The 25639-nt window shown below is 47.8% G+C and overlaps 1 protein-coding gene across 2 annotated transcripts in view; it reads left to right on the top strand.

The window, feature by feature from the left end:
- The window catches only part of Dnmbp (dynamin binding protein), a 65163-nt gene that overhangs the window by 2234 nt on the left and 37290 nt on the right, over nt 1–25639 (top strand). The window contains exon 3 of one of the 2 annotated variants that reach the window (XM_055591536.1): nt 8259–10235. In XM_055591536.1, coding sequence (XP_055447511.1) covers nt 8259–10235 — 1977 coding nt within the window. Of the gene's footprint in view, nt 1–8258; nt 10236–22406; nt 23678–25639 lie in introns of those variants that run through there. The other variant, XM_055591537.1, reaches the window with a different exon arrangement.

The following is a 25639-nucleotide window of genomic DNA, read 5'->3' as shown; positions in this document are numbered from 1 at the left end:
ACATACTAATATACAATAGGGAAAACAGTAATTTTGATATGATAAATAAGAGAGAAAAGCATGGCTGTGCTTTCATTGGATAATGTGAAAGTTCTCATAAGAACCAGTTTTTTAAACAGATACTACTGGCCCCACCCCCAAGGTGGTTCAAGTATTTCTCACATTGTACTCCAATAGGCATGGACTTCCAAAGATGGACAGGAAGCCATTTCCACACATCCACTTGGTTAAGTCCACACTGTTCTACACAAACACAGGGCACTAGTACTGCAGACTGAGGCTCGAGATCCACCAGTTCTGTGATGACTCAATTATCCTATCAAAATAGAGGGTCTTAACAGCTGGTGTGTTTGTTCTGTAACTGTTCTTTTAGGGTGATGCTAAAGGCACAGGCCTAATTCTTTTTGTTTGTTTATTTTGGTTTTTGATTTTTTAAAATTTATTTATTATTTATACAGTATTCTGCCTGCATGTACACTTGCAGGCAAGAGGAGGGCACCAGATCTCATTATAGATGGCTGTGAGCCACCATGTGAGTGCTGGGAATTGAAGTCAGGACCTCTGGAAGAGCAGACAATGCTCTTATCCTCTGAGCCATCTCTCCAGCCTCCCTCCAGTTTTGATTTTTCAAGACAGGGGTTCTCTGTGTAACCTTGGCTTTCTTGGACTTGCTTTGTAGACCAGGCTAGCCTCAAAATCACAGAGATCCGCCTTTCTCTGCCTCCCCTCTGGAATTACAGGCATGCACCACTAAGCCTGGCTTATGGGCCTAATTCTTTTACACACATACACACAGAGTGGAGAATGGAGATCTGGTAAACTTCTCTATCTCCTACTCAGAGAGGAAAAGAATATTGGAGTTTTTTGTCTGTTTATTTTTTGTGTTCATCCTCACGACCTGTCTTGGGAGTTTCATACCTGCTTAGGATGTCCTCAGTCTCTCCCTTTGTTCTGTAGCCTTCTTGCTAACCAGTGCAGAGCGTGAGGTTACAGCAGGCTCTTTGTTCTCCACATAGCTAGCTCAGGGGAGGTCTAGAGTCCAGGGCTGGCCTCCCCAGGTAGGGTGAAAAAGGACAAGAGCCTGTTGTGCTCTCTGAACCGTGCACAGGATGTAAGCAGCATGGCCTTGTTTGTTTGTTTCGGTGTTGGAGCTGAACCCAGGGCCATGAGCACACTAGGCAGTGAGGCGAGCACTTTGCCACCAAGTCACATTTCCAGCGCTAGCGTGGACATGTTCCATCCGAATTCTGGCTCCTGGTGAAAACAGCAGGTCGGGGGAGGTGCTATGTGGAAAGAAACGGTGTGCAGTTAATATTATGAAGAATTTGAGTGGTTAGCTGCTAGAATTAGTTTTGCTTTAACATTATATGTTGTATGGTCAACTCTGAGGATTCAAAAATTTAAAACTGCTGAAGCCAGCTCTAAGAAGACTCATCTGAGGTGTTCTGAACTGGCTTTGAAAGTAAAATCTACCTGAATTCCAGGGCCCTCTTAGAGATTCTCCAGGAGACAAAGACCTTTTAGCCAGGAGTCACCTGAAACAAGAGTAAGTCAGGACAGGTGCCCCGAATCAGCTGTTACTTGTGTGTCTGTGTGCCTGCATACAGGTGCCTGTGAAGGTCAGAAGAGGATGTTGGTTCCTTTGGGAATGGAACCCTGATCCTCTGCATGAGCAGCAAGCACTCTTAACCAATGAGCTGTTTCTCCAGCCGTGAATCTGTAGGGTTTTTTTGTTTGTTTGTTTGGTTGGTTGGTTGGTTGGTTTTTCGAGACAGGGTTTCTCTTGACTATCCTAGACTCATTTTGTAGACCAGACTGGCATCAAACTCACAGAGATCCACCTGCCTCTGCCTCCCTAAGTGCTGGGATTTCAGGCTTGTGCCACTTTTGCCCAGATGAATTTGTACATCTTAATTAAAAAACAAACTAACAAAAATATACATGTGTGGGTGTTTCACCTATGTCTGGGTCTGTGCACCATGTGGATGCCCAGTGCCTGCAGAGGCCAGAAGAGGGCATTGGATCCCCTGGAACTGGAGTTACAGATGTTGTGTGCTGCCAGGTGGGCACTGGGAACTAAACTGTAGTCTTCTGTGGGAGTAAGAATGTTTTCTCAACTGCTCAGCTGGAGCCTCAGCCTGGGAATCTGTAGGTTTTATCTTGATTCCTCGTAACCTATTAACCCTTTATGGAGTCCAGGAAGAAGATGCAGGGATAGAAAATACCCAGGGGAAAGAGAGATGACTAATGAGCACTCCCATTCCACACCTGGAAAATCTCAAGGTTTACTGTGGCTTCTGATTTGAAAAGGCAGGCTTTCTTGGATGAGGAACCTTGTCCCTTTCTGTGGAGCTTGACACACTGAAATTATATATATATGGCACATCACATCAGTAAGAATTAATTTTGCTACTTGGAAGCAAAGTTACTACAAAATGAAGTATTGTTTTAAACCACACAGTTTATCAGATACAAGTCTAAGGTTCACTGATTTTTTTGAGCCTAGGCCTCGAAACAGCCCTTCTACTTCATTAAACCAAAAGAGAATTTGCCATGAAATCGGCTCATGAGGAGAATATGCATTCCTTTAACCCTGCCCTCTATTACTGTTAATCCTGATCCCTGTGGTATCTTTTTGATCTGTCTCTAGGAACCCAACCTTCAATGTAGTTGTCTTAGCTAGGGTTACTATTGCTGTGACAAAACACCACGACCAAAAAGTAAGTTGGGAGGAGAGCGTTTATTTGGCTTATACTTCTAAAGCACTGTTTATCATAGAAGGGAGTGAGGACAGGGAGTCAAACAGGGCAGGAACCTGGAGGCAAGAGCTGATGCAGAGGCCGTGGAGGAGTGCTGCTCACTGGCTTGCTCCTCGTGGCTTGCTCAGCCTGCTCTCTTAGAGAATCCAGGACCGCCAGGGATAGCATCACCTGAAATGGTCTGGACCCTCCCCCATCAGTCCCTAATTAAGAACATGCCTTACAGCCTGATCTCATGAGGCAGTCTCTCACTCATTCCCTCCCCCAGATAACTCTAGCTTGTGTGTCATGGTGACAGGAAACAAATAGTGGTGTGGCTTCTCCTCTGTGTACTGAAAACTTTGGAGACCCGGAGACTAAAGAGTACTGGGGTGCTGAGAGTGTAGCTGAGTTGGTAGAGTGCTTGATTCAGTCACTAACCCCAGCATTCAGGAGACAGAGGCAGAAAAACCCGAAGTTCAGCCATCTTCAGCCACACTGCCAGCCTGGGCTACGTGAGAGCCCTGTTGTATTTTACCATACTGCCTTTTTAGTTGTTATTATACTTATGAAGTATTGCTAAGCAGCTGGAGAGACAGCTCAGTGGTTAGGACCACTGGCTGCTTTTCCAGAGGACCCAGCTTCAATTCCCAGTATCCACGTGGAGGCTCACAACCCGTACCTCCAATTGTAGAGAATCCGGCTCCCTCTTCTGGCCTCTTTGGGACTGTACCACACACGGTACCCCGACATCCAGGCAAGCAATAATACATCCACACACAAAAGAAAAGTACAAATCGCCGAAAGAGAAAAGTTTTGTGTTTGTGTTATGAGCAGTATGTTAAAAGCGGATAATACGGCCTAGAGGATAGGAATGCTGACGGCCCTAGATAGAAATCCATCTTTGCTGCATAGTCATTGTGGTGCTGGGCTAGTTATTTGAAACTCTCAGACCCAGTTTCCTTGTGTAAAAGCTGGAGATGATGCTACATCTCCCTCAGAGCATCTGTTAGGACTGATGGAGATATAACCAGGCAGAGAGAAGCCCCCTGTGGCTTCCGCAGTTTTGACATGTCTGGGCCTGTTTGCGCCATCATCCTGTTGGTGTGTGCAGGATATTTCCCCAGAGTCTACCTGGAGTCGGAGTGCCAGAATTTTTTCCAGCAGGTGTCACTCTTCCTCCCTTTCCTGACGCTTCTCAATTGTTTTGGACTGTTCTTTGTTTTGAGTTCAGAAACAAAACTGTCTTCTAGAAGAGTCAGTATGAGTGGCTAGTCATCAGCTGTCCAAAAGAGAATAAACTATAGAAAACAAAAGGTGAAGCAGAAAAAGAAAAGAAAGAAAGGAAAGGAAGAATAATATGGCAAGGAAAAGATAAATGATCAGGAGATTTAAGACAGGACTGTATATTATGGGATACCACCCATCATTTCCTTATATAACAGAATGTGGTAATCCTTGGATTCACCGGAAGAGCCAACTCCACCATTTTGGGCCAAATTTAAAGTAAGTTTTATTAAATAGTAAGTACTGAACAAGACATGGACTTTGCTCAAGACCACTCCCCGGAATTTCCCAGCTGGAATGGCCTTGAGCCAGGCGTTGTAGGAGCTTATAAATAGAAACCTATAGGCCACAGTACTTTCCCTTTAGGCTAGGTTATTTCCCAAGAACTACAATTCCCAGCATTCCAGGAAGTTACCTGGTTCCTGGGCCCCTGGGGCTTACAGGTTGATTTTGGGCATTAAAATGCTTAGGACTAGGGTGGGATTGGGAGGGAATGAGGGAGTGGGATACAGCTGGGATACAGAGTTAATAAAATGTAACTGATAAGAAAAAAATAAAATTAAAAAAAATGTAAAAAAAAAAAGATAATTATCTGACACAACAGAGAGATCTTTTAGCACACAAGAGAGCCATTGTTCCAAAAGACTGGAATTCGCTTACCAACACCCACCTCAGGCAGTTCTACATCTCCAGTGCATCGGATGCCCTCTTCCGGGCTCTTCAGGTGCGTGCATGAGTGTGCATATGCACTCATTGTTTCTGTACACATATACACTTAAAGAAGAATAAAATAAACCTTTTCTATAAGCCTACAAGGTTATTATATGGTTAATAAGAACAAGATAGGGCACGATAGTAAGTGTGCATCGAGTGCAAAAATTGGGGTAGAAAGAATTCAGTTATTTAATTATCTAAGTAATAAATGTAGATACACTGTAAAATACAAATATTTGAAGCCATCATGATCATTGTTAGTAAAATGAAGACCAGAAATGTAATTAACAACCAAGAAGCTTCTGACTGTCAAATAAAAAAAGCTATGTGTGCGGAAAAAAAAAAAAAATGCTTAGGACTGTCTGAAGCTTGCACTTCTAGGCTGCCTCCTCTCAAAAGGCCCATTAAAGTGATAAGTTATAAGTAAGTTGCTGGCTGACCTTTATCAGTTGAAGCACAAGAACCCTAAATGTTAACGCCATGAGTTGAAGTGTTAGGACATTTGGTTCCTCTGCAAACCTAAATAAAATATGTGGTCTGTACAAAGCACACAGCCCCCTGGGCAGTTAGTGCCCCAAGTGGAGTCAAGGAAGAAGCTGACCCTGCACAGCCAGACTGCGTGTATCAGAGTCTAACAAGACCCACATTCCTCCTATAATCCACTTCGTAGTCAAAGAAAAGCTGCAACCAGAGAATCAAGCAGTATGGCCGGGGGTGATCACATTTGAGCCAAAGGCCAGACTAACCCTGAGGGTCACCGCAGTTTCCACACTCCTGTTCCCAAACTTGGTCCCACCATTCCAGAAATGTTTTTATATTGGTATTTTTCAAGTCTAGAACCACTGAGTATCCTCCATTCCTAAAAAATTACCCAGGCAGGACTCCAGGGGCATAGCTTGCTTGACTAATTAAAACAAGAGATTTTTAAAGACAAAATCCAAACAGAGAAACCAAACCAACCAGCCAAGCAACAGCTCACCCCCAAAACCCACCCAAGTCACAGTTAGACCTGTAAAATAATGGCAGTTACCAGGTAGGAGGGAAAAATCAACAAAATAAAAAATGTAAGGTGGAGGGGGTTGGACTAAAGCAAAACAGCGTCTGAATTATGTGTGTTGGGGGTGGGGAGTGGACGCTGTCTTGTTTTGTTTTGAAAATCCACCTTTATTATCTGGGAATAACCAGCAGAGTGACAGTCTGGCCGGAAATGAAGCTCATCAGAACTGCTCTGTCGGAACAGCGAGGAAAACAAGCCCTATTGTCCAAGTTCATGGAGGTCTGGCCGAACAGAGAGCACTGCCACTGCCGCGCAAGAGAGCCAGGCGTTTCAAAGCCAGCAGCGTGGGAGTTGTGGCATGCTTCGATTTTCCTAGTCACCAAGAGACCTATTGTGTCTGAGCAGTCATGTCACCAGTGACTTTCCTCTGTGGCCTGGATGGGGAAGGGGAGGGGACACTTGTAATTCTCAGGACTCAAGGTTTTGGACAGTAGGTATGGGTTCATAAATTAGGGACAGCAGAAACATGAGGTCAGGACACTGTTTTTAGGTGTCTCTAAAACTCTAAGCACAGCATGATGAAGCATCTCCCTCTAAGTCTAAAATGTTAGGTTAGGTGGGAACCCTATGCCAGTGAACAAATGCCAGGACTGAGGACGGAGGTGGAGATTTCTTTGGTAGACCCCAGATGGCCACCAAGCTGACGTGAGTTCCTAAGGTGCTTTAAGATAGACTGCTGAGGTTTCTGGCAGAGAGAAACAATAGTAATGATTTGGAGTTCAGTAGGGTGTGGTAGTACATGCTTTTAATCTAAGAACTTAGAAGGCTGAGGCGGAAGGATTGCAGCCTGGAATGCCCTATCTCAAAAGCAAAACAAAGTAACCTCCCTCCCCACCCCTTGTGTGAGACTGGGTCTCCTATCATGGGTGAGATTGGGAAGGATGGCTGGAGAGTGGAAGGTGATGACTGAAACCTGAGCTCCAGCTCATGGGGCAAAACAAAATAGCGGCCTGTTGGTGTGCTGGTAAAGAAACTTCTACAGAGTATGCGCAGAACAAATGTATTTTATTGATTTCAGACAATAAGAATAAGATTATTCCTGGCACCTGGGAGTCTGAGGCAGGAGAATTGACACAAGTTTCAGGTCAGCCCATGCTCTGGAGTAAGACCCTATCTTAGAAAACCAGATTTTATTAGGGAAGAAATTGGTAAGCAACAGGCTATCATGTCTCATGGCTAAAATTTGAGCAAAAGGATATGGTAAAGTTGGCATAAAGAATTAAAATGATTTACAATCATTCTATAGGTTTGAAGAGATAATGTTTGGGGTAAAATTTAAAAGGGGAGATAGTGGGAATTAGACTAGGCTAGGGTATTAGTGGAGAGAATCAATAAATAAAAGAAATTTTTGTAGAAGAAATTAGAGGATACAAGGAAGCTAGCTCTGGGAGCCCACTTTAGATGCAGGAGAGTACAGATGAGTTTGGGAGTTGAGGCTGAAGAATAATGCAGCAAATGGATTCTGAGCGCTCACTATGCAAAAGGCAAAACCTCAGACCCTTGAGAAACAAAAGAGAAGGGCAGTCACTAAAGCACTCATGCACTTGGGAAGATAGTACACACTTTTTTTTTTTTTTTTTAAATCAAGAAGGAAGCTGAGAGAAAGCACTGACTGCCCTTAGAGGACCCAGGTTCAGTCCCAGCACCTACACATGACTCACAACTTCCTGTAATTCTAGTTCCAAGGGATCTGACTCCCTCTTCTGGCCTTCTTAGGCACTGCATGCATCTGGTACAAAGGCATTCATGCAGGCAAACACCAATGCATATAAAATAAAACAAAGAAACCTCTTTTAAAGGCTCAGGAGCGTATAGAAGTCAAGAATGTAACAGATGGCTCACCCTCCAACGTGTTTAACTGGGAGCCATGCGCCGCTGTCCCTGTCCTTCTTCCCTCAAGCGGCTCTGTGCAGAGCTGACCCATGCACTGGCGGGGGAGGGGGGGGGCTAAAAGTAAGATTAAAATGATAATCCGCAAAACGAATATCCATAATTACATAATCAAACACTTGTTATAAAGCGATTGATTATTGACCCATGGAATGTGTTTTTAAAACTGTGGTTAAATCTAAACACTGAGACGAATGTAACTTTGGGTTTCTGTTTTGTGAAGATAACCTGACACACTGGTTATTTGCAAAAATGGAAGAGCTGGTTACTGGAACTTTTTTCCAAGGTCTTATTACAGGGCCAGCGAGTCGGCTCAGCAGGTAAGGGTACCTGCTGCCAGACCCAGCAACCCGAGCGCTATAGCCTTCGGGATGCAGTGGCAGAAGGAGAGAATCCTCACGAATATACACGCAAGCCTAGCGCGCAGGAGGCTGAGGCAGGGGGACCGTGGCGGCAGCCGGGGTCACACAGTACAGTCCTGCTCAACGATGACGAAAAGGCGGCTGCACTACTGGTCACAGAGCTGCTCCTGGTTCGGGCCAGGGTCCTGACTTTTGCTTCTCTCTCCTCAGGAGACCTGGTGATTCTTGATGGCACTCCCGCGGCAGGATGGCTGCAGGGCCGAAGCTGCTGGGGCGCGCGGGGCTTCTTCCCATCCTCCTGTGTGCGTGAGCTCTGCCTGTCCTCTCGGAGCCGACACTGGCACTCCCAGCCGCTCCAGGCCCCGGAATACGCCATGGGGCAAGCTCGGGCCCTCATGGGCCTTTCTGCCCAGCTGGATGAGGAGTTAGATTTCAGGGAAGGAGACGTGATCACCATCATTGGAGTTCCCGAGCCAGGCTGGTTTGAAGGAGAGTTAGAGGGCCGAAGGGGCATTTTCCCAGAAGGTTTTGTGGAGCTGTTGGGGCCCCTAAGGACGGTGGGCGAGCCGGCGGATCCCGGAAGTGGAGACGATTGCGTTGTTAACGGTGAAGCAGACGTCTCTCCAGAGGTGGAGAGTGGGGCAGACGAGGACGACCACCCGCCGGGCACCTATGGGATTGCCCTCTACAGGTTCGAAGCCCTGGAGCCGAATGAGTTGGATTTTGACATAGGCGATAAAATTCGAATTCTGGGGACCTTGGAGGATGGCTGGCTGGAAGGACGTCTGAAGGGCAGGACGGGCATCTTTCCCCATCGCTTTGTGAAGATATGTCCTAGCGCCAGGACAGAGGAAACCGCCGCCCTGCCCCAGGAAGGCAGCCCCCGCAAGAACTCTGAAGGCTCTGGGGACGGGTTGGGGAGCCCAGAGGTGGAGGAAGCAAGACACGAACCCCAGGGCTGTGAAGCAGAAAGGCCTGACTATGGTCTCTCCGAGCAAACCCCCGTTCTAGATTATGTGGGCCCTGACTGTGTTGTGGATAAGAACTCTGGTCAGGATGGAGACGACCCAGGAAGCTCCCCAGGTGTGGATCTTGAAAGGCCTCTCGCTAAAGACCTTTCTGTAGCTGACGCCTCCGAGATAGTCAATGGTGTTTCTTCCCAGCCTCAGGAACCTTTTCATCCCAAAGTGCAGAAGAACCAGTATTATTTAACAACGGGAGGGAGCCACCGACACTCAGACCTGTTCTCTGAGCTTCTCCCACTGGAAGCCAGGCCCCGAGACTACTCCAGCCTGCCTCCCAAAAGGACGTATGCTCAGAGTAGGTCCCTCCAGAAGCCAGCGCCCCACCTTCACAGGGCCTCCTCCCTCACGGCCTCCAGGATAGCCAGACCTAGCCACTTTTGCCACCCCATTATAGCCAGCTATGCTCAGAAGCACCAGACCTCTGCAGAAAACACCTCCAGCCTCTACCCTGCCCCAGGGAGACCAGAGAGGAGGCCTGGGCTTCCAGACAAGGGGCCTGCCATAGAAACAACTATGGGGCCACAAGGGGACATCATCGACCTGGATTCCAAGTTGACCCAACAGCTGATAGAGTTTGAGAAGAGCCTGTCAGGGCCCAGCACGGAGCCTGATAAAATTGTGCGCCGCTTTTCAATCCTGGACTTCAGCTCAGAGAAGGACATAGTCAGAGGCTCCTCAAAGTCAGCGCCCTCACAGGATCTCCCCGAGAGGAGAAAGGCCCTGAGGCCACCACCACCCAGACCCTGTACCCCAACCCCCACTTATCCCCACTTGGTGGTTGACCAGAGCCCCAAACCAAAACCTGCACCCCCCTTGGCTGTGAGGCCCTCCCGCCCAGCTCCCCTGCCTCCTTCTGCACAGCAGAGGATGAGTACAGCCTCCCCCAAGCCCCCAGCCTCCTCCTGTGCCCATCTGGGTTGGGAGACCCCAGAGGAGGGCTCTGAGCACGGGGAGAAGAGCCCAGCGTCTCTGTGCCCCTCTGTGCTGCTGAGGATCCAGGACGTGGAACATGACTTGGACATATACACCAGGGCTCAGGGAGAGCTGAACTTGATGTTAGAGGAAAAGCAAGATGAATCGTCGAGGGCAGAGATGCTTGAGAACCTCAGGTTCTACGAGAGCACCATTCAGAGCCTGAACCTGGAGCTGCAGCAGCTGAGGGGTAAGTGACCCTGATTCCTGGCACCGAGGCTCGGTGAGGGCCTCGCTATGAGAGAAACCTCCTGGTCCTCAGAGACCTACAGGCCCGTTACCCAGTTCCTCATTCAGTCACCTAATTAGGTGCCCTGGCATGCCGTATCAATGACCGAGGTGTCCTCTGAGTCCATTTGCTGCTCAGAGAAACCAGCCTCAGGGGTGTGCACTCGGCTGACACGGTGCACCGCAGACAGGAAGTCCCTAACCAAGTCATTCTTAATGAGTTTTAAAAAGAAACTGAAGCTTGCTAAGCCAAGTCTCCTGAGAAAACTAGAACGTGGATTTGTATGTATGATCAGAGGCCATATTTCAGTAGCAATAGCTTGTTTTTTTGTACTTATTAGTAAACATTTGTTATTACCATTTGTTTGCACAGAGGCTTCACAGCCCTTTGAGGAGTACATATAGGAAGTGTTCAAGTGGCCACTTTATAGAGGGAAAAATTAAGACCTGGAGCCATTAAATACCCTGCCAAGAGAGCTGAGGTTTAAGCTGTTGTTTTTCACTATTATAGCCTCTTGCTCCCCACCTTGTACATTTAAAAATGCATATGCAACGGCTAGTCTCCAAAGATGTGTGTGTGCGTGTGTGTGGTGTACCTGCAGGCATGTACAGGCATATGTGTAGGTATGCATGCATGTGTGCTTACGTGTTTAGGTCAGAGGTCAACTTTGGGTATTGTTACTCAACCGCTGCCACCTTGTGTATTTTGAGACAGGGTCTCTCATTGGCCTAGAGCAGTGGTTCTCAACCTTCCTAATGCTGCGACCCTTTAACACAGCTCCTCACGTTGTGGTGACCCCAACCATAAAATTCTTTCCATTGCTACTTCATAACTGTAATTTTGCTGTTGTTATGAATCATAACCTAAGTATCTGATATATAGGATATTTGGGTATCTTTTCATGACCCACAGATTGAGAACCACTTGCCTAGAGCTTGCACGTTAGGCTGTGCCTGCTGGCCGGTGAGCCCCGCCTGCCTGTGCTTCCCCAGTGCTGAGATTACAGGCACGTGCCCGACACCTGACTTTTTACCTGGGTGCTAGGGATTGAGTTCCTGTGCTTATGCAGCAAGCTCTTCAAGCCATCTCCCCTTCCCCTCTGGAGACTTCTCATTCATCAGACTCACGGGAGAAATATATACAGTGGCACTAGCATAATGGTATGTGCCTTCAATCTGTGCACTCATGAGGCTGGAGCAGGAGAATTGTCACAAGTTCAATGCTAATCTTGACTGTATAACTAGGTCCCATCTCAGGGAAAAAAGAGGAAGAGCACAGAAGAATGGTTAAGAGAGACTGGGTTAAGGACACACTCCCTTTCAACCTTAGACCTCTAAAACAGAGAACAGAAAGTATAATTTTAAAATTCCATTAAAGGCTGGGGAGATGGCTCAGTGTTTACAGCACTTGTTGCTCTTACAGAGGACCTGGGTTTGGTTGCCAGCAGCCACAATGTGGCTCAGACCTTTTGTAACTCCACTTTCAGGAAATTCAGCACCCTTTTCTGGTCTTCGAGGCTACTAGGCATGCACACAATACGTATCCATGCATGCAGGCAAAATAGTTGATGGATGGATGAATAGATAGATAGGATGGATGAATAGATTGACAGACAGACAGATATATAGATGATACATACATAGATAGATAGATTATACATACATACATTTTTTAAGGATTCATTAAGAGAAAGTATTAATGGAAGACCTGAAATTGAGTCATTTTCAGAAAGACAGAAAGCAGATGGTACTGAGAAAGTAAAGAAACCTCCGTCTGAAATATGCCAAGGAATATAGCCCAGTTCCAAGATGAGGCAACAGGAAGCATCCTAGGGTAAGTTCAGTGTAACTGGCCCCGGTCACCTGTGCTGAAGAGAGCATTTGTCCACGAGCCACAGAACAGGTGCTTCGTCATCCCTCAGCCTCTTGAGTGCTGGGAATTCCAGCCACCTTGGTGACTCGCCTCTGTCATTTTGAGCTTGGACTCCTGGGTCCTGAGGGCTTCCAATGCAGAGCTGCCTGGCTGCTCGCCTGCTCGCCGGACAGTTAATGCAGCAAAATGTCCAGCCCTGTGCAGACCACACAGCTCTCCTGTGGCTGCTGTTCCTGGGATCCTGGCCTATGACGTCATGAGGGCGCTCCCTAGCAAGTTTGACTCTTTGTTCCGTTTTGTTTTCATATCTGATGCTGCCCATCAGTAGTTCTCAAGGCCTCAGGATTTCTTTAATCCCAGCACTCGGGAGGCAGAGGCAGGTTGATCTCTGTGAGCTCGAGGCCAGCCTGGTCTACACAGTGAGTTCCAGGACAGCCAGGGCTGTTACTCAAAGAAACCCTGTCTTGAAAAACAAACAAACAAGAAAAGTTTTTCTTTTTATATGGTAACATCGTTGTTTGATAGTTGGTGCATGGTTCAAAGATGCCGAGACTTAATGGAACTATTTTTTTAAGATGTGTTTTTATTTCTGTTTCTGTGTGCTTGTGTGTGTGAGAGAGAGAGAGAGGCTATGCCATTATGCCATGATTGTAAGTGCCCTTGGAGGCCAGAGGAAGGCTTCAGATCCCATGGAGCTGTAGTTACAGGCAGTTGTGAGATTCCAGTTACAAAGTTTGCATAAACCATAAATAAGCTTGCTGTTATGTGTTGTATTTCTAAGTGTGAGTTGCTGTCCTGAGCATGCAGGCCATGAGCGTGTGCGCTCACAAACGCACACTTTCACGTTGTCATATGGAGTTACGAGAGAGCACTAGGAGGCAGTTATAGACTGTCATGGGTCAGGGAAGGGCCCTGTCATTTGTTATGGACTCAGGTCAAGCCAGTGTCACCTAGAAAAACTGGTTTAGTTTAAGCATTCTGCTGAGAGCAGGGTATAGAGTGGTGAACGTTCTAGAAGTGTTGTTTGCCTCATGGAGTGTCTAGTCAAACAGGTTGAGGGTCAACAAATCGGGGACCGTATCTAAAGTACCATGCCCTTAAATATGTTGGCTCCCTAGGCAGCAAACACAAGAGAGTTGGTCCTCAAACTTTTGGGGTTTTTTTCTTTGCTTTGGTGTTTTATTGAGACAGGGTTTCACTGTGTAGCCCTGACAGTTCTGGAACTCACTCTGTAGACCAGGCTGGCCTGAACCTAGAGTTCCACCTATCTCTGCCTCCAGAGTTCTGGGACTCAAGGTGTGTGCCACCATGCTGACTTTTAGGTTTTTTAGAGCTTGTTACATTTGAAGTTCCCGTCAGAGCCCCTGAGTGGTGCCCTGGGAGAGGCTCATTCTAGTATTCAGGGTCCTTTTTTATCTCTCGGTGAGGCTCACGTACCTGAATTTGACACATCGTCTCTGTGAGCATGCATTCTTCATTCATCAAATGCTGGCGTTTGGTATGAGCCAAGCATGGGCTCACATTGATTGGTAAGAAAGGCACACTCATGCTATCGCTCACGTGTGCCTGTCTGAAACTCTGGTGAGCCTTCTGACACTGGCCTCTAGTTAATCACACTCCCTGTCCTGCAGCCTTTGAATCACACCTACAGGCTTCTCTCAGTGTGGGCCAGTGCCAGAACCCCACTGTTCGCCCTCACTACAGAGTGACTCAGCTGCCCACGAGTCGCAAACCTTGCTTCTAGCCAGCCCTTCTAGTCGCTAATGTAATGTCAGGGAAGAGATCAACAAGAGCCACTCACAGTGTTGATGTGAGACGCAGTCTCACTGTATACTCCAGACTGGTTTGCGTGTGGTGGGTGTGTGTGGGGGGGGGGGTATGCCTGTGTATGCACATACGTGGGCCCAGGCACATGCATTCCAAGATCAGAGGAAGGTGTCAGGTAGCCCTGCCTACCACTTCCTGCTTTATCTCACTGAACCTGGAGCTCACCGTTGTTTGGCTAGGCCAGCTGGCCAGCAAGTCCCAGCAGTCCTCCTGCCTCAGCCTACTCACCTCCCTCAACTCCCAATCACACGTATACACAAACCTGCAGCCCTGAGGTTACAGTCCCATGTGCTAGGCTGGGCTCATTTGTTTGTTTAATGTGGGTGTTGAGGACTGGAACTCAGGTCCTTATGTTTGGGCAGCAAGCCCTCTTACCAACTGGACCATCTCCCCAGCCCCTGACCTTCAACTTTTGATTCTCCTGCCTTAGCCTCCCTGAGTGCTAGGATAGCAGGCCTGTGTGCTGCCACACCCTGTTCTCAGAGTGATTTTTTTAATGATGACTTGTAAATGAGGTCAGAGTATGTCTTTAAGGAAAGTAATATTTTCATCAAAACATTGGGTGTGATCTGAGGCTCACTGAAGCCAACAGACTAACGATTGGAAGATTGCTTAAAATGAACAACCATGTACTTCCTACACTAAAGTGATCTCTGATATTCTAGACAGATAGTCAAAATATGAAATTTAGGTTTCCTCTCTCTAAAACAACCTTCTTATTCTGAAAACTCCTTGAAATGTTTCTGGTATAGTATTTCTGGTTTTTTTTTCCAAATAGTAGGATAGGGGAAAATTGCAAAACCTGGGCCAATTGTGGTAGCATATGCATGTAACTTCAGCACTTGAGAGGCAGAGGCAGTGGGGTCTCTGTGAGTTCCAGGCCAGCCAGGGCTACATAGTGAGACCCTGTCTCAGGAATGAATGAATGAATGAACGAATGAATGAGATAGTCGAATCAATTTGTGCTCTCTCTTTTTTCAAAAGGTAATGAAGGTTTGTGTAGAGCCGGGCCGGGGTGTAGGTCAGTGAAAACTGTATGCTTAGGTTGTACAAGGCTCTTCATTCAATCCTAGTATCCTTCCCCCAAGGACTGAATGCAAGACAATAACAATCTGTTCTTTTTCTAGTCTGTCAGTGCGTAGGAAAAAAAGCAAGGATCCTTAACCCACGTGACATCTGCTTCAGGGCGTTGGCCCGGTACAAATGACCCTGGTTAATTCAACTGGATTTTATCCAGGTACAAAACAGCAACCAGAGTCTGAACCTGTGAACAGTCTGTGAAGTCAGAATACTGACTAGTGTTTCCTTTTAGGGCTGACGGTCTAGCGTAGCGTAGGACTGTTTTCTTGCTTATGATGACCTGTGAGTCACCATTCTTTGCAGTCTGTCGGGTGACCTTGCAAACATTTATTTCCTCATGCTCAGGGCCAGGCACAGGGCGGGAAACTGCCATAGACCCGGGTCCTTCCGAGTTTACAGGCTTTGCAGGGCAGAGCAGAAGAGCTCGAGCTGGCAGGAGACACCGGTCACGCCGTTGCTCGTTCAGTGTGCTCTCTCCCTGTCCTTTTCTAAACGTCGCAGGCCCGAAAAGGCAGGGCAGCTTTCCTTCATCCACTGAGTTCCTGTGCTAGTCAGCGTGGATTCTTGAAGCGACAGCAGTGGCCCTCTGCCCTTACTGTGAGAGAGGCTAACAAAAATCGAATAAATGTGTAATGTTTCAGAAGGAAAGGAGCCCGGGAGAAAAGAAACCAGACAGACACTAGACAGAGAAACCAGTTATGAGGCCACTGCTGTGATCCAGAGAAGAAATGCCAGCCACCCGGGCTGGGGTAGAGCAGCGGGGTGAAATAGCTCAGTCCTAGGGCTATTTGAATCTGAGCCAACTGGACTTGCCAGTGGGCTGGGTGTGAGAAGCAAGAGAATGAGAAGAAGCGGGTGACGAGAATGTGAGCCGATGCAGGGACTGAGTTGCCGTTGATCGAGACCGTAAAGGTTCAGGTGGGGCTGGATGGTGAGGGGGCGGTGTCCTGGTTCTCTTTCTGTTGCTGTTGCAGACACCAAGACCAAAATCAACCTGGGATATAAAGAGTTTATTTTAGCTTTCAGGTCACCCTCCATTATCACAGGACGCCCTGGCAGAACGGAGAGGCCCTGGAGGAGCAATGCTCACTGGCTTGCCCCTCTTGGCTATCTCCCCTGCTGGTTTATACATCCCAGGTTCACCTCCTGGGGCCTGGCACTGCCCACTCTGGGTTGAGCCCTCCTCTATCAGTGAACAGACATGCCCCGGGCCAGTCTGATGGAGGAAATTTCCCCACTGAGATCCCTTTTCCCGAATGCATTTAGGTCCATGTCAAGGTGACAGAAACTATGACAGGAAGAGACAGAGGTCAGGGCCTAAGAAGCCCCAGGCCCTACCTGTCTCCACTTCCTCATGCTAGTTTTAAAGTACTGATTGGGTTATCTGAGTTCAGGGCTTCAGGGCTGGAGCCCTGAGTGGGCATCGTGAGCACAGAGAGATTGCAGGGACAGACAGACCTGTAATCTCAGCTACACGGGAGACGGAGGCAGGAGGATTGCAAGTCTAAAGCCTGCTGTAGGGTTACAGCCGCACAGGGATGCTGTTTAAAGCCACACCCTTCGGTCAGGTTTGTCGCGGGAAGGAGCATTCTGTGAATGAATGGGAACACACAAGAAAACGTGTGTAGCTAAAGAGAAAAGAGATCTAGGAAGAACCGAGCCTTCAAATTGGCGGATTAGCTGTCTGGTTACATAGAAACTGAGTGGGTGCTAATTGTAGTTACCACTAACTGCTCTCATGGCTTTAAAACACACGCAGGGTAGTTTCAGACACCTCGTCTTCTGAACTGCCCATGACTGACAGACAGGAAACCAAGGTTTGCCCAGCGTCTCACAGTGAGCAAATTGTAGGGCTGGAATTCAAGTCCAAACATACTGCGCCACTGTACCCACAGTAATGATAATGTTGTCAGACATGATTTCTGAGATTTGGTGAAAAGCAATAATTGAAATGTTACATGTTTCCTACCACTTACTCGGGCTGCTCACAGCAGCCCATAACTCCAGGTCGAGGGCGTCCTACGTCTCTCCTGACCTCTGTAGGCACCTGTATGCACGTGTAGCGCATGCGTGTGTGTATACACACACACACACACACACACACACACACACACACACACACACAGTCTTCTTATATCCCCGTGCTCCCAGACTTTCCTTTTCTGTCCTCCCCACCCCCAGCCAGCATTCTCTTCACCAGAGCTGAGACTCTTCCATTTGACCATAAGTACCTTTCTGTCCCTTCATTCCCAGATCCTGGCTCCAGGCAGCCGGGGGCTAAAGTTAACCATACAGCAGGATCTGCTTTTCAAGTTTCCTTACCAGCCTCAGCCTAGAGGCAGCCATGCTGAACAAGAGTAGGAACCACACTCCTGATAGTGGCCACGCGTGTGCCTGTGGTGTGTGTGTGTGTGTGTGTGTGTGTGTGTGTGTGTGTGTGTGTGTGCAGGGGGTGGCTGACACACAAGGCCAACCTTAGGTGTTGAGCTTCCCAGTCAGGCTAGGCTGGCAGGTTCAGAAGCCCCAGGCTCCACCTGTCTCCACTTCCCCATGCTGGTTTTAGAAACATGTACCACAGCATGCAGCTTTTGTGTGTTCTGGGGGTCAAACTCAGGTCCTCATGCTCCCTTGGCAAGCACTTTCCTGGCTGTGGCTGCAACCCCTAGCTCCGTTTTTCTTGAATCAAAACTGCATGCCAACTAACTTGGGTTAGAAAAGATTCTGACCCAGAGCATCCCAGTGTCTAGAGAGTGGGACCAGCACAGGAGAGCCAGTGGAGTGGAAGGAAAGCCAAGTAAAGGAAGAGTTTCCGAAGGAGAAAGTGACCCAGCTACTCTGAGTTCTGGGCTTGCCTGGTCTATATAGTGAGTTTCAGGCCAGCCACGGCTACATATTGACACCCTGTCTCATAAAAATGGGTGTGTGTGGGGGGGCAGAAGAGCAGGTAACGGATGCCCATTCCAGGCTTGAGCAGCAGCCGCAGTCCCAGCTGACAAAACCTGTGTGCTGTTCTTCCTTTCCCTCTTGTTTGTAGCCTGTCAGTCTGGAAGCTTCTGCGTCGAAGGAGGGTAGGAAAAGCCCCGGTTCTTTGCATCCTCCTGTAAACTGTATCCTTAAACTGCACTGGCATGGTGGCGCATGCCTGTGACCCCAGCCCTCGGGGAGGCAGAGGCAGGCAGATGGCTGTGAGTTTGAGCCCAGTCTGGGCTCTGGCATAGGTGTGTAATCCCAGTTGCCGGTGAGGCTGAAGGAGGGGGATCACTAGCTCCTGGCTTGCCTAGGTTGTTTGTTACAGAGTGAGTTCAAGGCCAGCCTAGGTAACCTGTCTCAGAAACAAAAAAGTGCCGAGCAGGGCTGGGGTGTAAGCCGCTCAATGGTAGCGTAGTCGTCTAGCCTGTGGGACGCCCTGGTTCGGTCTGCAGCACAGACTGCAAGCAGCAGCTCACCTCACTTACCCTGCGACATTTCCTCAGGTCAGTCGTCTTCCTCTGATCTTTCTCAAGTGGCGTCTCCTTACCTGTAATTTAGTTTTCTCTCTCTATCTTTTCTCTTGGCCGACTTACTGGGTGTGCTCTTTCTTATCATGCTTGCTTTATCAAAGATACAGTTGCTCAGTTGCTAAAGAACTTTGTTTTCCAAACATGTCTCTCTCTCTCTCTCTCTCTCTCTCTCTCTCTCTCTCGTGTGTGTGTGTGTGTGTGTGTGTGTGTGTGTATGTGTATGTGTATTTCTGCTTGTAGAGCACAACTTGCAGTTGTTTTTCTCTTTCCCTCGTGGGTTTGGGAGTTTGAACCCAGTCTATCAGGTGGCAAGCACCTTTACAGATGAGCTAGCTCAACAGATCCCCCACCTTTTTTTCCCGGAAATTTAAAAATTACATTCATGTATGTGCCCTGACATAGGTAGAGGTCAGAGGACAACTTTCATTGCTCAGTTCTCTCCTTCAGCCATGCAGGGTTGAACTCAGCTTACAGGTTTGATGGCAAATGCTTTTATCTGTTTTACCTGAGCTAGCTCACTGCCCCTTCCCACTTTAAAATAGTATCTCATGTATATCTCTAGCTGCTCTCAAATTTGAGATTCCCCTTTCACCTCCACCACTAACTAGAATTATTATAGGTGTATAGCGCAGTGCCCAACTAGGGTGATTAATCTTTTTGTTGTTGTTTTGGTTTATTTTTGAGACTGAGTCCCACTATGTAGCTCAGGCTGGCCTAAAATTTGCTGTGTAGACCAGGCTGCCACAAACTTCTGGGATTAAAGACTTGTGCCTTCCTGAACACAGAAAATTAATTTTTGTTTTCAGTTGGATTAGAAATAAGCAAGATCATTGAATTTTAGACTTGAAAGCAGAGAGACATTTACTTTCTTATTTCACATGTAAGAACGTAACAGCCAGGTCTGAAGGGATGGCATAGCAGTTAGGAACATGGATTGCTCTGGAAGAAGATTCAGGTTCTTCTTTTAGCACCCACACGGAGGCTGGAAACGATGGGTACCTGCACTCATGTACACATATCACACACAGACACACGTGAATATACAGAATTTAACAAATAAAGCGAATCTTTAAGAAAGAAAGAAACAAAAGGGAAAGAAAAGAAGGAAGGAAAGAAGAAATTAGCCAAATGTGATGGCACATCCCTTTAATCCCAGGACCCAGGAAGCAGCAGCAGGTGGATCTCTGTGAGTTTCAGACTTGCTTGGTCTATGTAGCAAGACCCTGTCTCAAAAATGAAAACAGCTTCATCGTCTGGTGAGTTCTCTGTAGATTTTGCTGTTGTTTTGCATAAAGCTGTTCTTCCAAACACAGTTGCCTATTAGGTGAGCAAGTCACGGTCTTAACTTCATAGGTCCCTGACTCGGTCAGCACACAGTGCTGTGTGCTCCTGCGGGGATCTGGATGCTGGTATGTGGAAGGGGGAGATGAGGGAACGGTGGGGCAGGCTGGAGGGCAGCCCTGCCTCTGTGACATCCGTGTCTGTAACAGCGCTAGCGTGGTAACACGGCGGAATGTAAACGTTAGCTGTAACCATGTTTCCCTCTGGCCCATGAGGACAAGCAGGCCTGCGCCCCTCTAGCAGACAAGTTATTCCAGTGCCCAGAGTCTCGTGGAGCTCACACCTGCTTTGAACTTGCTTTTTAGCCAGGATGACCTTGAACTCCCAATGCTGGAATTAGAGGCATTCCTTACCACGCCCAAATGGATTATTTTTTTTTATCTATGGTAAAAATAATTGCTTACTTACTTTGAAGTATAGTGAAGATCAAACAGGACATTTTTCTTGACTTGCAGCAACAATCATAGCTTGCACACACTCATGTATACACACATATGTGCTCATACACAGATACATGTTCACACAGACACATGTGAACACAGTCATACACATACATGCATACATGAACACAGACACACATACACAAACACACACTGAAGTCAGAGTGGCAGGGACTGTCCCTGCTGTTGCTGATTGAAAGATTCATGAGCAGAGAATACATGGGCTGAATCTCAGGGAAAGGTCAGAAGTTTTGACCAGCTAACAAGGATCCAAGCACGGTGGCACAGGCCTGAAAGCTCAGCTTAGGCAAGCAGGTGAGGAAGGAGGCTCGCACATTCAAAGTCTGCCTGAGCTACAGCATGAGTTCAAGACCAGCTTGAGTAACTTACTGAGCCCCTTTCTGAAGCTAAAAAGAGAGGAGGCAGGGTGATGGTGCCCACCTTTAATCCCAGGAGGTGTGGAGATAGGACTTTCTGTGAGTTCAAAGCCAGCCTGGTCTACATGAGGAGTTCCAAGACAGCCAAGGCCACACAGAAACCTGCCTCAAACAACAACAGCAACAAAGGCAAAGGGAAAGAGAGGACTGGAGACACAGCTCAGTGATAGCATGCTTGCCTGGTGTGTATGTCCCACAGCCATCAAAGGAAGACACAGACTGTTTTCAAGAACCGAGTTAGGAAGTTGTGAGGGAAAAGTAGAACCGAGGACTGTTAGGGCTGAGAGAGTAGAGGAGTCACTGAAGCCATCTTGTCGATGGGCCAGTTGAGTCCTACAGAGAACGTACAATTTATAAGTGGGAGGTAAACACTGAATTATGGACAGGGAATATTACTCCCGTCTCTCCGAGTTCTTTACACTACTCCAAAACTATGAGTTAGAAACAAGTTAATGAGATTGTTCTTGTCTGTCTAATGGCTGAGCAGGCAGCTGAAGAGCGATCCAGTTGAGGCCCGTGTGAAGCCTCTCCCAGTGTGAGGGTATTGCTATTGCTGATTGCATTTGTTATGTAGCACTAGCCATGTGCCTTTTATTTTATTGTGTATGCCTTTTGTGATGTCTCATGTGAGCATCCTTTTGTTTATCTTTTCCTCCGTGTTCACGTATAAGATCTATCTATTATCTGTCTGTCTGTCTGTCTGTCTATCTGAAACTTGCTCAATTCCCATAGGCACTTTCATGCCTATGGTTTCTAGCCAGATTCTCTAGTTCTTAAATATAGTGTATAAATTGAATAGAAAATAATTTCAGAAAATGGATGGTTTAGCTGGATGCGGTGGCACAGGCCTGTAATCCCAGCACTCAGGGAGGAAGGGGCAGGCAGATCTCTGTGAGTTTGAGGTCAGCCTAGTCTACAAAGTGAGTCCGGTATAGCCAGGGCTACACAGAGAAACCCTATCTCGAAAAGAAAAAAAGAAAAAGAAAATGGATGGTTTGATGCTTTCTGATAAGAAGAGTCTCTAAGAAAAGGGAACAAAACTGTGTCTCTAAACAAGAGACTGCACACCATGATTGCTGTGACAGAGAGGGTGATAGGAATACCTATGCCTTCTTCAGTGGGATGGCTTCCAGCAGCTGGAGCTTGAGTGGCCAGGGGTTTGAGTGTGTACTGCCTGGTCGCTGGGCTCCTACAGCAGCAGAACACTGGAGACAGGGGAGCTGTACTTTTCAGAGAAGAGTTTCAGAGGTCCAAGGCTTAGAAAACTTGGCTTCCAGTGGGGTCTAGAGCACCAGTTTGAATTGCCCTTGTAAGCATTTGTTCTCATCCCAGTGGCTTCAGGAAAGCGAGTCGGCAGACTGACCTAAGACCCTGGCCTGGGCTTTGAAAGGGAGCTCTTTCTCTTTCACACTGCCTTCTTTTCCACAAGACCTTGAGGGCATCAGAATGCCTGTACCTTCAGTGCATAAAGCAGCCAAGCCAGTCTAACCAGCTCGGGGAAACACCAACAAAGCTGCCAACACCAATCACATGGATTCTGGTTACTAATTATCTCCTGGCCTCTGAGGAGAAGATAGAGTAGCTCACTGATTGGATCCTGAAGTTGAAATGACTCCACATTGCCCTGCACTCCAGCCACAGCAACAGGAAGACTCCGGTGCTCCGGAAGACATTTTAAGGACAGACCCAGCCTTGGGCTAGACTGCACCTGTTCTGAGCTTCGGACCCAGGCCCATGGAACAGAGAAGTAAAACCCGTGATCATATCGAACATGAGTGAAGCACATGAGATTGGGAAGGAAAGAAGATCGGGGCAGACGGGGCCTTGGGGCTCCACCTGGGAGTATGAAGACTGTAGGAGCCTCCGGAAAAGGAACTTGGCTGAGCAGATTGGGCTCCATGCAGAAAATGACCTGGACTCTACTTGCTGGGCCAAGAGGAGGAATCGGCCCTACAGAAAAAGGGATTGTGGGTACTGGGATTTTGAGCAGAGTGAACCAAACTATATGGACTCTGGGGACACAAATGGAAACAGAAAGGACAGTCCCTTCTCAGAAAGCTCTGCTGGCTACAGGAATGGAGAAGACATAGATGGTGCAAATCTCAGGCCTGGGACAGAGGAGCGTTTGCTTCTGGGAAGCCCAGCTGGGTGCCTGGCAGCCGGAGGATGTGGGAAGGTGAATGGCTGTGTAGATTGTAAGGACCTGATTTATAATCCCGAGGACCTGCAGAAAGCCAGACGAAGAAATGGTTACCGGGACTCGGGTGACTCTTTGGGGAATTTACATCAACCTCAGAACTGCTACGTGGGCCTGGGGAATTTTAATTACAGTCCTGAGGCTTGTAAAGGAATTAGCTTAGATTATGGAGATCATAACACAGCATGTCACGTTCCTGGGCCTTCTACCAATGGTGAGTCTCTGGACCTTCCAGATTTGGATGGAGGCGAAGGATTTGTTCAGTACGATGAAGAAGACAGGAAGGTTTGCCAAAGTAATAACATCTATCCCAAAGCAAGGACCTTTCCCGTGGATCTGGCTAATTCAGATACAGAAAATGAAGACTACGATACTTTCCCTACGAACCCTGACTCTCATCATTACAGACAAGTTGACTCTTCCTATCGAGGAGATGATTTGGACTACGATGACTTTGACCGACTGGGGATGAGGGCAGCTAGTGGCAGAGGAGCCGTCACTGAAGGTCCACAGCAGCATCCCAGGGGAGAGCAGGGAGACTGGCCCTTTGGGATTGCTGCAGGCCCTGCGTTAGAAAGTACCTGGCACTTGGGGGAGGTGAGAGCCTTAACTGGTTCTGAGACTTGGGCAAGGAATAGCTGCTTCCGCCGCACGGCTCCCAGCACCCTGAGACGCTCAGAGTTTGTGCAGAGAAGGAAGAAGCCCCAAGGTAGGAATCCAGCCGGCCTTCTGGCAGGTTAAAGATGCATCCTGGAACTAGGTGTCATGGATGGCGGTAGCATCACTAAGTGTGCTGATGTTTGCTCAGAACCTTGGCCCCTAAGTGTGTTTGCATCAGTCCAATCTGGAGGCATGATATTTGGGGGGAGGGGTATTTTGCAGAGCAACGGTTTTACACGTAGTGTCACAAATGATGTGCTGTGACCCTCAAGCAAGAGCCTTCTCATGGGAGTTCTTTTTCTCTTGGTTGTCAGCTGCCCCCAGTTGCAAACCCCTTTCCATCCTTATGCTAATGTTCTTATTCTTGCAAGGACAGCATGGTTGCTCCTGTGGCACAATGCTACAAGTTCTCTTCCTGGCAAGTTTTTCTCAGTCCCTAAACTTCCCTCGACCTCAGCGGAGAAGAAGCATTGCCTTGTGTGACAGTTCTTCTTTTCTTGATAGTACAGTTTAATCGGCGTAAGGAGCCCTGGTGCTCCTGTGCAATGCAGAAGCTGCCTTCAGTTTGTTGCTGCGCTTTGCACCCGCTAGGATAGCTGTACTCCATTTCACCTCCACAGCCTCCCCTTAGCGATCCCCAAAGTGGGAATGTCAGGAGTCCGTCCACGCGGACTCTTCCTCGCTTTGTGTCTTCAGCACTTTATTTGATGAACTTGTTTCTATTTTGGGCTCTCCTCAGGCTACCCAGCCTGTGTTGTTCTGGCCAGGTGTGGGCCCAGGGGCCCAGGTTATGGCAAGAGGTTAAGGGATGGAACTGGGTAAGACATGGGTCGTCTGGAGGACCCCCTCATGCCCTCCCTCCAGAAGGACGCTTTCTTTCCTAGGGTTCCCACAGAATGGCTGCCTGCTTAGGTTTCTACTTGGGCATTCAAAGCCCAAAGAGATAAACTCCCATCACAAACCCAGGTATGCCAGCATTTCATCCCGAGCTCCTCAAAAGTTCCAGGCCACTATTTGGACAAAGCTGGCTCCATGTACCTGCACTTAGGAAGATAAAAATGAGATCAAGCCCGGCTTCATCGGGGAGGCGGAGGAATTTGGCAGCTAATCTTTCTTCTCTTCTGTCTGTGAATTCATTTCTGTCTGAAGTGACTGGGATTAGGTGACCAGCTCACAGAGAATGTCTGATTGCGATTCCTTGTGTGGGTTTGGATGCGGCTCCCCTCCCCTCCCCCACATCTGCTCCTGGCTGAACTTTGTTTCCTCTCTGCAGCTCCTTATCACTGGAAGCTCCTAGCCATCACCAGACTGTTTATTCTGCTTGGCGTGTTGTAATGTGCCCTGTGAGCTCTCTGAAACCAGCTCTGGTCCTCCTTACCATTTGCATTCTCACAGCTCTCCTCGCCTGGACCATGAGGAGTCCTCTTGGAGCTGTTGCTTAATCTCTTGATACCCCTTTAACCAGTTGAAAACTTCCTCACTAGAAATCTCTAGGCTTCCTATTGAGCTGGTCTTTGAGTACCAGCTGTGACCTTTACTGCGAGTTACCCAGCAACAGCACGCACTGCAGAAGGAAACAAGTGTTAGAGTGGGTGTGTCTTGGGTTCAAATCTCAGCCCCAGTATCTACCAACGGTGTTGTTTCAGGCAAATTGCTTAGGCTCTCTGAGCTTTAGATCCCATAGTGGCTAAGCCAAGACATCACCCAGGGGCCGGCTCAGCAGTCAAAGCTGTGCTCACAGACGGCTCAGGTTTAGTTCCAAGCACCATCATGGCTCACCACCTCCTATAACTCCATTTCCAGAGTAGCCAACACCCTCTTCTGGCCTTTGTGAGCACCAGGCGTGGGTGTATGTGGGACTGTGGGACACATGTATACATTCAAGCAAAACACTCACACACATTAAAAAAAAAATATTGCTCACATGTCTAGAATAAATACAGTAAGTGCTCATACCCTACTGCGTGTGTGTGTGTGTGTGTGTGTGTGTGTGTGTGTGTGTGTGTGTGTG

Source organism: Psammomys obesus, unplaced genomic scaffold, assembly GCF_907164565.1.
Source record: "Psammomys obesus unplaced genomic scaffold, mPsaObe1.curated_primary_1811, whole genome shotgun sequence".
In the NCBI taxonomy this organism is placed as follows: domain Eukaryota; kingdom Metazoa; phylum Chordata; class Mammalia; order Rodentia; family Muridae; genus Psammomys; species Psammomys obesus.
The sequence above is the reverse complement of the archived record's forward strand: the minus strand, read 5'-3'. Positions and strand labels throughout refer to the sequence as shown.